Here is a 12,783-nt window from a genome sequence, read left to right as displayed (position 1 = left end):
CTCTTAATTGTAATCAGAGGGCTGATGATATAAGTACTATGCATGCCAGTCTCTCTTTGCTAAGAGTTGAGGAGAGGCTGACTGCATAACTTATTTTTATAAGAAACAATGTGTTGAAAATCCCAAATAGTTTGTATTGTCAATTTACACACACACTTATCCCACCAGGGGTCTTTTCACAGTCTCCAAATCCAGAACAAATTCAAGAAAGCGCACAGTATTATATAGAGCCCTTATTGCATGGAACATCCTTCAATCTCATACTGCTCAAATAAACAGCAAACCTTGTTTCAAAAAACAGATAAAGCAACACCTTGCCTCTCCTCTATTTGACCTAGATAGTTTGTGTGTATGCATTGATATGTAGGCTGTGTGTACCTTTTTAAATAATGTATGTAGTTCTGTCCTTGAGCTGTTCTTGTCTATTGATATGTCATTCTGTATTATGTTTCAAGTCTTGTGTGGACCACAGGAAGTGTAGGTGCTGCTTTTGCAAGAGCTAATGGGGATCCTACTAAAATACCAAATACTAGGACTGCAATAGGTTTGGGAGGCATCTTTTGGTCGCGCCTAGGGCGACAGAATGGAAAGGACCGGCCCTGGTCACCAGGACAGTGATTATAGAGCGGAGGTGTCAAATTTCACTCCTGTAGATTTTCTAACTTTTCATCCTCTGAATTAGTGTCTGATCTGGACCTGAGATATTAAAAGGTTGCACTGCGTATGCAACCAGGATTCTCTGAAGGAACAGATGAGATAGCGCTCACTCTATGGGAAATAATTATTGGAAAATGTATATAAGGCTTCATGGACTAAATGTCCAGGATTTCAGCCAATGACAAGTAAGACTTCATGGTGTCTCCAAATGCTCTACAAGAGTAGTTTGTGAACAATTCTTCACATTGCACTATTTTAATAAGAGTCTGAGTGAGGGTGTTGCATCTAGGCTACTCTCAGCTCACAATTGTGTCTCTTTACATGAATTGAACTTCCATCCTCTCAGACCAGGGGCACATGTATGAATTGATGGTTGGATCAGAATCACCATTATAATCATTGGCCAGAATGGAGAATTAAGTAAAACCACAAGTCCAAATCCCTTTCTCCATCCATAGCTAATTTAGGAAAGCGACAATTTTAGCTAGCTGGCTAACTAGCCTCTGGAGGACAACACAACACGATGCAACACTTACATACTGTCCATGAGGTATGCTCTCAATGGGATTTAATAGGAGTGATGCCAAATCCAAACTGGCTTCCCCCACCTTTTTGTTGTTGTGCCAGAACCATTCACAGTTGAGCTCGCTCAATTTAGCTCAACACTGATTGAATCATTTTTTATATTCCCTTGCCTTCAATGCAACGGGCGGCAACAATGTCATACTCGTTTGGACCAGACAGCATCAGAAAAAAGGCCTGCACGTAGAGAGGAACAGCTGTGTGACTCAGTGTGACTCAATGGGATCCGAGATTCCGAGCGCCAGCTTTATTCGACTGAGTAAACTGCGTCTCACATCCCAGTTTACCTCCTGCAGGGGGAAAATAGGCCGTTCTAGGCAATTACTTCAGAAAGGAGGGAAATGGAAAGTGAACACAAGATGTGGCATTTACAGGTGTGACTTAGTTGTTGGAAAATTGGAAGGATGTCACGTTTGTTTGAAAAGGAGCTGATCTTTGTAATCCAACAAACTACAATATAGCTAAAGGACCTGGGCTTGGATACTTAAGGCCTATCCAGTTTATCAGATATGATTCAACTGTAGTGCTTTACCACCACACACTGTCGCTGTTGTATTCTAAAATAATGTTTCTCTTTATAATCAGCATTGGAAATGTATTTTTCCTTTGTACATTTCACATAGACAAGTCAGGGTTTAGTCCCAACCAGGGCCTGAACCCATGCTACTGTCAACCCAACACTTTAGCTGTAAAGCCAAGAGGTCCGAATATCTGGACGAGGTCACTGTTGGGTTAATAAGGTCTACTGGATCAAAAACAAGATCACTTGGCCATCTGGAACACAGACACTAATTCACTGCAGCTAATTGGCTAAATTCACTCAGTAAACACACCATTGGAGGGACTTGAACAGTCTGGTAAAAGCAACAGAAAACAGAGCAGGCACATAAAGTGCATGATGGCTTTCCAGATACTCTGTTATTCAATTAGTCTGTCTGCGTAAACCTTCAGAAGTGAAACAGATTGGTCAGGGAACAAACGCTCACTTCGCTGCTATAATCGCAGATGTGAGCATAGTTTTCGGGCACAAAATGGCTTCCTTGTGTCATGCAGGTGGAAGCTACATATTGGAGCTGGATGAGGTAACACAGAGACCAGTAATAAAGCATTATACATAAGAATGCAATCTAATATCATGAATATCCTGTTTCTGAATAAAGTCTTGAAGAATAGAATTAGGATATATGGTAAATGATAAGATCAAGGTACAGTGTGATTAGCTTGAATTGGAGAGTTGATCGATAGACCATAAGGGGGATTTCAGCAAAAGTTGGTTGAGCTTGGCTGCCATATGCAATATCCTTTACTCTGATGCCACCTACAGGCATGCGGTGCTACTTGTGGCTGGTCCTCAGTTGTTCTAATGTTATGCAGTCTTCTTCAGTTAGATCATTAGACCCTACTATATTACTTTAAGTCCTAATTCAATTGTGGTAACTTCAACTTCAAAATGAGAAAGTAGAATTAGAATAGTTGGTCAACCATGGCTTTCCAGTGCGGTGAATGGATAGTGTAAAACAATGAATTTGAAGAATTTATCTGCATTTAGTTTTAGAGGAAGTATTCCATACATTTGTCAAATTAACTGCCAATATGCCAACATTTCATTCAAACAATGCAGTCAATCCACAGCCATTCATTGGCTGAAATCAGTTGACGATAGGGACTATTTATATAGAAAATGTGTATAAAACCTGTATAAACTGTATTTAGAACTATATGACAGCATTTTATGTTGACTATAATACCATTACAATTTATGATACATCCCATGCCTTACTTTTATGTTCCTGCATAAGTAGAAGCAGGTAACACCACACCATTGCCCCTACTACCATTCATTCCAATTTGACTGGTTTTGGACTTCTTCCTGACCAAGATGGATGTCATTTTCACCCTATTATGGACTTTGAGGGTTTAGTGACATATCCCCTCTAGTCATTTCACAGAATCTCTATGAGACCATTTGAAAGATCCAGGCATTTTCCAGAAGTATCTTAGTATCTTAAATATGAACTGCAAAACAGCATTTAATTTGAACTGTGCTTCAATAAAGTATCAAATAAAACATTAACAAGTTTGTCAAATTTGGGGTACAGACTGGTTCTGTGGAGGTAATTACACATTCTATGACCAGATCTAAAAATGAAGTATGCGTATTCACACAAGCATGGGGCATATGTATTCCACCCATCCATCTAGCCACACATTTGAAAATAGGGATATGCATTTCTAAATGTATACATTTACATAAAGAGGCATATTAAAATAAAGAAGCTGTTTAATTTAGTCATCATTGCTGTTACAAAGTAAAAACCACACAAACACACGGAATACAATTTGATAGTGACACCCGCCCCTTTTGAGAAGATCATGAATTGAATTTTTGTTGAGGGCGTTGAGGGACCAGTAACAGTCTATATGCAAGTCTGTCCGTCCAGTTGGCGCACTTTGGTCCAGGTCAATGCAGTCAATTCATGATTAGTGGACATGAACTTCAATGAAGGACAAATGGGCGAGTGAAGGGTTTCCAAAAGGGTCAGGGGTAAACGATTGTTTAAAAGACGTGGCACAGGATCCTCTGGATGGCAACAAGAGAAAAATAAAATGTTGTTAAGCCTAAGAGCACATTGTATGGGTAAAAGGGTGAATTGGATCCCACCACTAACACCATTTGGCCTTCTGTCACTCGCAACGCTGATGGCGCTGCCTGTCTCCCATTAACCCTTGACCTTTTTGTCTTACTAGAGAGGATATCTGGCACAACCATCACTCTGCCCACAGGGTTACAATTGAAGTTGAACTTGGGGTGGTTCTCAAAGACAAAATAATATCCTTCGCAAACCCTCTCCTATTATAATCTGTGTAAAGCGGAGTTGATTTTGCTGAATTCTTGCCAATAACACTGATATAGTAGATGGCGCTATGCACTATGGCACCATGCAGTACTATCGCTGGCTAGTCTCTCTTGCTGGTGAGTTGATGTGTGGCAGCACTGCTAGTTGGCTACATAGTTTACTTTGTTATGACTTGGCATTACAATGACTTCTTTCCATAAACAAAATGTTATGTTGATTTTGTTAACTCAATGAGATTTTCAACTAGCATCTATGCAAAGTAGGCTAATTTATAGAACGTTACGATTCTAGCTAACTATGGCTTAAGTTAGCTAAAGCCCTAACAAAGCTACTGTAGGAGCTGTAACAAGCTAGGCAGCTAGCTAGCCTGGTAATGAGCCTGTTTTTTTTTGACTGGCTACTGGTACCTGGCAGCTCACCACCTTCCGGGTCCTTCTCATTCCTGTGTCTCCATGCTTTCATCCTCAACATCTCCTCCTTCCTCCAGCGCCTCATCCTCCTCTTCCTTCCTCTCTGGCGGCTTCTCGTAGGCCTTCTCGGAGGGTGTGACGATCACGCCGTCCCAGGTGGACATTTCCGAAGCCAGGTCTGGGAGAGTAAGGTAGATTTGTTTAATGTTTACTTTGAGAAAATGGTGTATGTGTGTGTGTGTGTGTGTGTGAGCACATGCGAGAGAATGAGAGACTCACAGCTGGCATCACCCTCCAGGCCCAGGATTTTCCTGTACCCTCCATGAGAGAGCACCCTCACCAATGTCTGAGCAGTGAAACACACCATGTCCTACAAAACAAACACACACACACTTTCAATTCACATACCTCAATGTGATTCATCAGACAATAATCCTAACCAAACACATATGATCATGGAAATGAATTTAGTGTTTTAGTGCTGGCGCAAACCCTGTCACCAGGACCAAGGTTCACCACCCCTGCACCATGAAGGCACCTAAAAGCGAAATTATTACCTGCTGCTCGAGGGTCATGACGGTGTGCACCCGGAAGTTTCCACTCTCACAGGGGTCAGTGATGCCTACTGAGCCTGGCAGGAAAAGTCCAGCGGCTAACATCTGTAGGCAGCGCCTGAAAAGAGCAACAAACAAAAATGAAGAATCAAGAATGGCCTTTTTCCCTTTATTCAGATTACAACATCTCACTTTCAGAAGGATGGGACGAAAAACAAACAAAACAACTATATAGTATGTATAAACTGGAAGTAGAAGCCTAAGTGTTGTTGTCCATTAGTTTACTCCAAGGGAAGGGCGTGGTACGTTTAAGGGAAAATATACACAGTGCATTCAGAAAGTATTCAGACTATTACATTTCGTTACGTTACAGGTTTATTCTAAAAATTATTAAATAGTTTTCCCCCTCATCAATCTACACACCATAGCCCATAATGACAAAGCAAAAACAGGTTATATATTTTTTTGTAAATGTAAAACGGAAACATTACATGTTACAAGTATTCAGACCCATTACTCAGTACTTTGTTGAAGTAACTTTGGCAGCGATTACAGCTTTGAGTCTTCTTGGGTATGACGCTACAAGCTTGGCACACCTGTATTTCTCCCATTATTCTCTGCAGATCTTCTCAAACTCGAAGGTTGGAAGGGGAGCGTTCCTGCACAGCTATTTTCAGGTCTCTCCAGAGATGGTCGATCAGGTTCAAGTGCGGGCTTGGGCTGGGCCACTCCTGCATTGTTTTGGCTGTGTGCTTAGGGTCGTTGTCCTGTTGGAAGGTGAACCTTAGCCCCCATCTGAGGTCCTGAGCGCTCTGGAGCAGGTTTTCATGAAGGACACCTCTGTACTTTGCTCCGCTCATCTTTCCCTCAATCCTGACTTGTCTCCCAGTCCCTGCCGCTGAAAAACATCAATACAGTATGATGCTGCCACCACCGTAGGGATGGTGCCAGGACTCCTCCAGACATGACACTTAGCATTCAGGCCAAAGAGTTCAATTTTGGTTTCATCAGACAAGAGAATCTTGTTTCTCGTGGTCTGTCCTTTAGGCGCCATTTGGCAAACTCCAAGCGGGCGGTCATGTGCCTTTTACTGAGGAGTGGCTTCCGTCTGGCCACTCAACCATAAAAGCCTGATTGGTGGAGTGCTGCAGAGATGGTTGTCATTCTGGAAGGTTTACCCATCTCTACAGAGGAACGCTGGAGCTCTGTCAGAGTGACCATCGGATTCTTAGTCACCTCCCTGACCAAGGCCCTTCTCCCCCGATTGCTCAGTTTGGCCAGGAAGCCAGCTCTAAGAAGAGTCTTGATGGTTCCCAACTTCTTCCATTTAAGAATGATGGAGGCTACTGTGTTCTTGGGGACTTCATTGCTGCAGACATTTTTTGGTACCCATCCCCAGATCTATGCCTCAACACAATGGACAACTCCTTTGACCTTGTGGTTTGGTTTTAGCTCTGACATGCACGGTCAACTGTGGGACCTTATATAGACAGGTGTGTGCCTTTCCAAATCATGTCCAATCAATTGAATTTACCACAGGTGGACTCCAATCAAGTTGTAGAAACATCTAAAGGATGATCAATGGAAACAGGATGCACCTGAGCTCAATTTCGAGTGCCATAGCAAAGGGTCTGCATGCTTATGTAAATAAGGGTTTTCTGTTTATATATATATATATATATATATATATATATATATATATATATATATATATATATATTTTTTTTTTTTTTTTTTTTTTTTTTTTACAAATTAGCAAAAAGAATTCAACAACCTGTTTGCTTCATCATTATATGGTATTGTGTGTAGATTGGAGACATTTATTAATTTAATCCATTTTAGAATAAGTCGGTAACGTAACAAAATGTGGAAAAGGGTCTGAATACTTTCCGATTGCAAAAATAGGCACCGCCAGCAACGTTTCATAAATTGAGACACTGTCAACAAAGACACCTCCAGTTGAAAAACAACTTGGTGCATACACTTAAGGAAATATGGGTGTCTAATACAAAATGATAGTGGAATGTGGTACGAAATACATGTATAACAGAAAAACGTACTATATCTAATAGTAAGTCATAAGAAAACAACCTCAGATACATCGAGCACTGACTGAGAGAATGGGGAGGCTCACCTGTAAGCCACATTGAGTGACAAGGGCTGTCTGGAGGGGTTATTCATGACTGCAGAATGACCCTGAGAAGACACACATGAAACGCTTTTTATTTCTTAAACATCCTTTAGATTTGAAGTGATGCGATACAAGCTTTCAGTTTGGGTCAATACGATAGCAACAACAGAAAATCAGACAAAACATATTAGCCAGGGGACTTGCTCTGTGTGTGGTAATCCACAACAAATGAATAGCTAAATCATCCATTATCATGCCTCTCCAAGTGCCAACGTTCACCAGTATCACATGCTATTGATTCACCAGTAGTTAATGGTAGGCGTAGCGTCCTCACCAGTATATCCAATATGACTGAACATTAGCATAACTACGGTGAATGCAGTGGGCTTACTAGTTAGTATCACATGTTAAGTGCCGAGTCGTGATAACGGTGGGTGTAGTGACCAAACCAGTACATCCAGTGCAACTATGGTCAGTGCAATGGACTCACCAGTAGATCCAGGATCCAGGGGGTGAGAGGCTCGAACCCGGGGAAACGCACCCTCAGATCCTTCAGCAGGCGAATCAACACTTTCACCCTAAATAACAGCAGCAAACAGGACATGAGTAAGACTTAAGTTAAAGGATCAAGTTAGTCGGCGCCAACTTGATCCTTGAAGGGAGACAGTATTTTTCAAGACAAAGGCCATGATGACTGAAACATTTAGATTAAAAAGCCTCCCTCTATTCCTCCTTGACGTGAAAAAAAAAGAAGCCTGAGGTGTAAGGACCTTCTACAAAAACTTGGAACACATTCTGAGGAGATATCGGTTTGGGAGGGTAAACCAGGTGAGTGGTAAAAGACTAAAAGGTTAAGGGTAAAACGGTGACTTACGTAGATTGGGAGGCGTTCTCCTCAAACCAGCGGGCATGGCGGATGGCGGCCAGAGCACTCTGCAGCACCTTGATGTCCACTGGGGAGAAAGAGACCATATCAAGATCAACACCAATGTGACCACTTACAGCAGTGTTTCCCAAACTCGGTCCTGGAACCATCTACTTTAAGACACACACACACTCTTCCTCCAGTCTACAATGAATGCTTCTGTATGACATGCATGGTATAGGGAGCTGTTTGCCAATCCCAGTGAATCTATGTGAGTGTTTTGACTTATTTCTGTAGTTCTATGAGTGTACTTATGTTGCAGCTCATGTTTACATTCTATCACATTGTACTGCGTGTTTGTGTGTGGGTTTCTGTCTGCACGTACAGTGCAGTTCGGGGTCCAGCTTGCGCAGGTTGGGGGGAACGGTGGTGATGAGGATTTTCACTGTGGCATCGGCAGAGCTGATCTCAAAGCCTGTCTCATTGGTCAGCATGGAGAGAACTAGGACACAGAGAGGCAGTCATTTGGCAACATTAGATCATAACCACTGAAGATCGAGAATACCCCATTACCCAGTGTGCCTACATTATCCTTCTACTTTTATATGAATTCATCACTAAACAACATGGCATGACAAACTAATAAAGCTAAATATGAGTAAAATGTATGCTATTGAAAGCTAAATCTAACTTCTGTGACTGATGTTTCACTGTGGCTACATGAAAACAAACGTAACTGTGTAATATAGGTCACCTTCAGCAGGGTCTTGTGTGCGAAGGGTCTCCACCACTTTGTTGCCGAGAGCTGCGACAGCCTCCACTGCAAGAGAGAGAACTTCCATTATGGGGGTTCAGCACAACCAATAGACGCAATTTCAAAAATGGCTGCTCTGGGAAATACAGTCCAGAATGAGGACTAATTCGTATTATAACCCAGCAAAGATGCAAAATGCTGTGCAGCAATCAACATCTGAGACACTATGCTGACATTTGAAGACCAGTTAATGAATGTACAACTGGGCTTTGCTTTGTTGGGTCACACACACACAACTCACATGTGGGCAAGATCTTGAGGATGACCACCAAGTCAGCGACGTTGTGTCCCGTTGTCATGGTGCCTTTCTTGTATGAGCCTACCTGACGTACCTCTTCAATTTGCTGGAATGAGAGGAGAAAGCAATTCCCATTGTTATTGTACATGGCTAAATATGTTATCCAATACAGATGCATATCCATTTTGGCACGCTAATCTCTACCAAGCTCTGGAACTCACCACTTCAAAGTTGCCGGGGGCGACGATGAGGTTGTCGATGACGTTGTTGATCTTGGTGACCAGGGACAAGATAGAGGACTGAAAGTCAGAGCAGAGAGTTTGCATGGAGTCAACTGAAAGACTTCTATGGGGGCATAGTGTAGGAGTGTTTTTTAACACATAGCTGAAAGGAATATGTTGCTGTGTGCATACAACAGTTTGACTGAAATGATCCAGCGAGCGTGGTTTGACCGAGGGAAGTGTGTTGAATGTTTAAGAGAGAGAGAATGTATGTGTTCTCTACCTGCTCTGCGGGTGTAGGACTGAGGTCCTGGTTCCTCTTCAGTAGACACTCGCTAAAGGCAGTCTCATCCGCTGCTGGCTTTACTCTGGGGAAGGCCATCTCACACTGGGGGAAACAGAGAGACAACTTAGCACTGTCCACTCGACATCCCTATCTGCGCTACTGTATTACTTTGACAAGATCCCTGTTGTTTCGACTAGAGCATTACTAGACCATTGTGAGTGTGTGTGTATGTGAGCTGATATCCATTGATTATAATCTGTGATTATGGTCATACTCTTTCTTTATTTCAATTCATGTGAGCTACATGCTGCACCACTTCAACGTAACCCTTGGTGCATGAGTATGGGAAGGATGCTTGGCATAGTGGCAAATACTCACCACATAGAAGTCAAAGGGAATGTGGGGGACAAATGGCCGATACCTGAAACAAGGGACAAGGAAACATCAATGCATATTATATTGTGCCAGACATTCTTCTATGAATTATTCTTCTTCTTTCTGTTGGCAAAGTGACCTCATGAATCTTGAATCTCATAGGCCTAAATCATACAATGGACAGGTTAAATTTACATTTGTGGGCATTATTATGTTAGCAACTGGCTAACTGGCTACTCACCCTTGCACCAGTCCTCCACGTGAGCCGAACCGGCCACCACGGCCCCTGCCCCTATCGCCTCTGAAATTGATTACATTATTAATATAGTTAGTTGAGTGATGGCAATTACCACATTAACTAAATTGTGTTAGAAGCAGCAGCAGCTAGCCAGATGACTAGCTAGCTGCTACTATAGCATAGCATGAATAGCTACTGACTGTTGGTTCATTCATTCGTCCATTGATTTTACTTAGACAAAACAAAGCACGTTTAGCTAGGTAGCTAATAAAGGGCGCTAGCTAGCAAATCATACACTAACTAGCAAGATAGTTGATGGATATCTCTGTAGATAGGTAGCTATAATAGCTATATAGTTAGTCACCAGATAAGCTATGATACAGGCCACCTGGCTAACAAAGTGGGCTAGCTGGGCTAACGTTAGCACGCTACACGTAAACTAGCTAATAATGCAACCCCCTCTAAACCACCCCTTTAAATTCCATATGTCTATAACTCTTTTAGAATTTGATACTGTATAGATATAGTCCAACATTACGGTCTTATCAAATGCATAAAATTACCTCATTGCGTACGACGTTTTGATGTTTTAATGTAGATATTCACAGAGAAATCACCAGCATCCAACGCCGGTCAGCTAGACTACTAGATGGAGTACAGCTACGGACGGAAGTCAGGGCCCAAAATGGAACTAACTACCTGTTGCTAACTGCAAAAACACAACGCCGACGTGCAGACCGCAATCAGAAAAACGGAATAAATAGCTAGGATCGTGCTATTGCAACAGTAGCAGAGTGGCGCAGCGGAAGCGTGCTGGGCCCATAACCCAGAGGTCGATGGATCGAAACCATCCTCTGCTAAATATTTTCCTGAAATGTAACAAATATAGTTACTTGTTACATTTGAACTTTCTTTCGATTAATGTTCAAATACATACAGTACCAGTCAGAAGTTTGGAATCGCCTACTCATTCAAGGGTTTTTCTTTAGTTGTACTATTGTACTATAGTAGAATAATAGTAAAGACATCAACACTATGAAATAACACATGGAATCACGTAGTAACCATAAAAATGTTAAACAAATCTAAATATTTTTTAGATTCTTCAAAGTAAAATTCACATCTGAGCTATCTTTTATTCAGGTGAATGGTAACAGTTGAATAAAATGAAAAAAAATAAGAGACCCACACACTGCTCTTGATGGTATCTTCTCTTTAATAAGCTTTACATATAGGCCACACGGCCTTCCTCAGAGCTTTGAAAATCTCTGAAGAAGTCCCTGAGGCCGACATGTAAAGCTTATTAAAGAGCAGTGATACAATCAAGAGCAGTGTGCGGGTTTCTTATTTTTTCACAGATTCTTCAAAGTAGCCACCCTTTGCCTTGATGACAGCTTTGCACAATCTTGACATTCTCTCAACCAGCTTCACCTGGAATGCTTTTCCAACATATGCTGAGCACTCATCCCAAACCATCTCAATTAGGTTGAGGTCGGGTGATTGTGGATGCCAGGTCATCTCATGCAGCACTCCATCACTCTACTTCTTGGTCAAATAACCCTTACACAGCCTGGAGGTGTGTTGGGTCATTGTCCTGTTGAAAAACAAATTATAGTCCCACTAAGCGCAAACCAGATGGGATGGCGATGGGATGGCGTATCGCTGCAGAATGCTCTGGTAGCCATGCTGATTAAGTGTGCCTTGAAGCATAAATAAATCACAGACATTGTCACCAGCAAAGCACCCCCGCGCCATCACACCTCCCCCTCCATGCTTCACAGTGGGATCCGCACATGCGGAGTTCATCCATTCACCTACTCTGCAACTCACAAAGACACAGGGGTTGGAACCAAACATCTCAAATTTGGACTCATCAGAATGACAGATTTCCACCGGTCTAATTTCCTTTTCTTGTGTTTCTTGGCCCAAGCAAGTCTCTCCATTTCATCCGTGTTCTTTAGTAGTTGTTTCTTTGCAGAAATTCGACCATGAAGGACTGATTCACGCAGTCTTCTCTGAACAGTTCATGTTGAGATGTGTCTGTTATTTATGGTAACTCTAATGAACATATCCTCTGCAGCAGAGGTAACTCTGGTTCTTCTTTTCCTGTGGCGGTCCTTATGAGAGCCAATTTCATAATGCGCTTGATGGTTTTTGCGACAGTACTTGAAGAGTGGTTGGCTACTTTGAATAATCTCAAATATAACAAATATTTTGATTTGATTAACACACTTTTTGGTTTACTACATGATTCCAAATGTTTTATTTCATTGTTTTGATGTCTTCACTATTATTCTACAATGTAGAAAATAGTACAAATAAAGAAAAACTTGAATGAGTTGGTGTGTCCAAACTTTTGACTGGTACTGTAGATACAAAAACCACTTCAACAAAAAGTACGACAGATGGATTTGACACCTTAAAATCTAAATGCCAATAATGATTTAGCATTTGCATTCTTTGTCATTGAAGTGATATTTGTCAACTAGGTTAGTCAAATATGAAGCACTTTGCCTACTAAGTACAACTACCCAATAACCCAACTTAATTACCA

General features: G+C 41.7%; 1 protein-coding gene and 1 non-coding gene across 3 annotated transcripts; one reads left to right on the top strand and one right to left on the bottom strand.

The window, feature by feature from the left end:
* Positions 1-3,502: 3,502 nt before the first annotated feature.
* Positions 3,503-11,129, bottom strand: LOC110488285 (interleukin enhancer-binding factor 2 homolog). 2 transcript variants are annotated; one of them, XM_021560451.3, is made up of 15 exons: positions 10,793-11,129; positions 10,233-10,292; positions 9,995-10,037; positions 9,614-9,718; positions 9,331-9,408; positions 9,113-9,215; positions 8,812-8,877; positions 8,443-8,559; positions 8,067-8,145; positions 7,683-7,770; positions 7,196-7,257; positions 5,065-5,179; positions 4,787-4,877; positions 4,505-4,685; positions 3,503-3,820 (listed from the first exon to the last, which is right to left on the bottom strand). In XM_021560451.3, exons 1-14 carry the CDS (start codon positions 10,795-10,797, stop codon positions 4,534-4,536), a joined length of 1,164 nt encoding a protein of 387 aa, XP_021416126.1. In that variant the 5' UTR covers positions 10,798-11,129; the 3' UTR covers positions 3,503-3,820; positions 4,505-4,533. The 2 variants fall into 2 exon arrangements, with proteins under 2 accessions (XP_021416126.1, XP_090084508.1); XM_090228382.1 differs by having other exon boundaries at positions 4,517-4,685.
* On the top strand, positions 11,018-11,089 carry trnam-cau (transfer RNA methionine (anticodon CAU)). The gene has a single exon. It is a non-coding gene; the product is annotated as a tRNA-Met (tRNA).
* Positions 11,130-12,783: the final 1,654 nt, after the last annotated feature.

This window comes from Oncorhynchus mykiss, chromosome 30 (assembly GCF_057628025.1).
Source record: "Oncorhynchus mykiss isolate SJ-2025 chromosome 30, ASM5762802v1, whole genome shotgun sequence".
In the NCBI taxonomy this organism is placed as follows: domain Eukaryota; kingdom Metazoa; phylum Chordata; class Actinopteri; order Salmoniformes; family Salmonidae; genus Oncorhynchus; species Oncorhynchus mykiss.
Note: the sequence above shows the minus strand (reverse complement) of the source record. Positions and strands in the feature narration are given on the sequence as shown.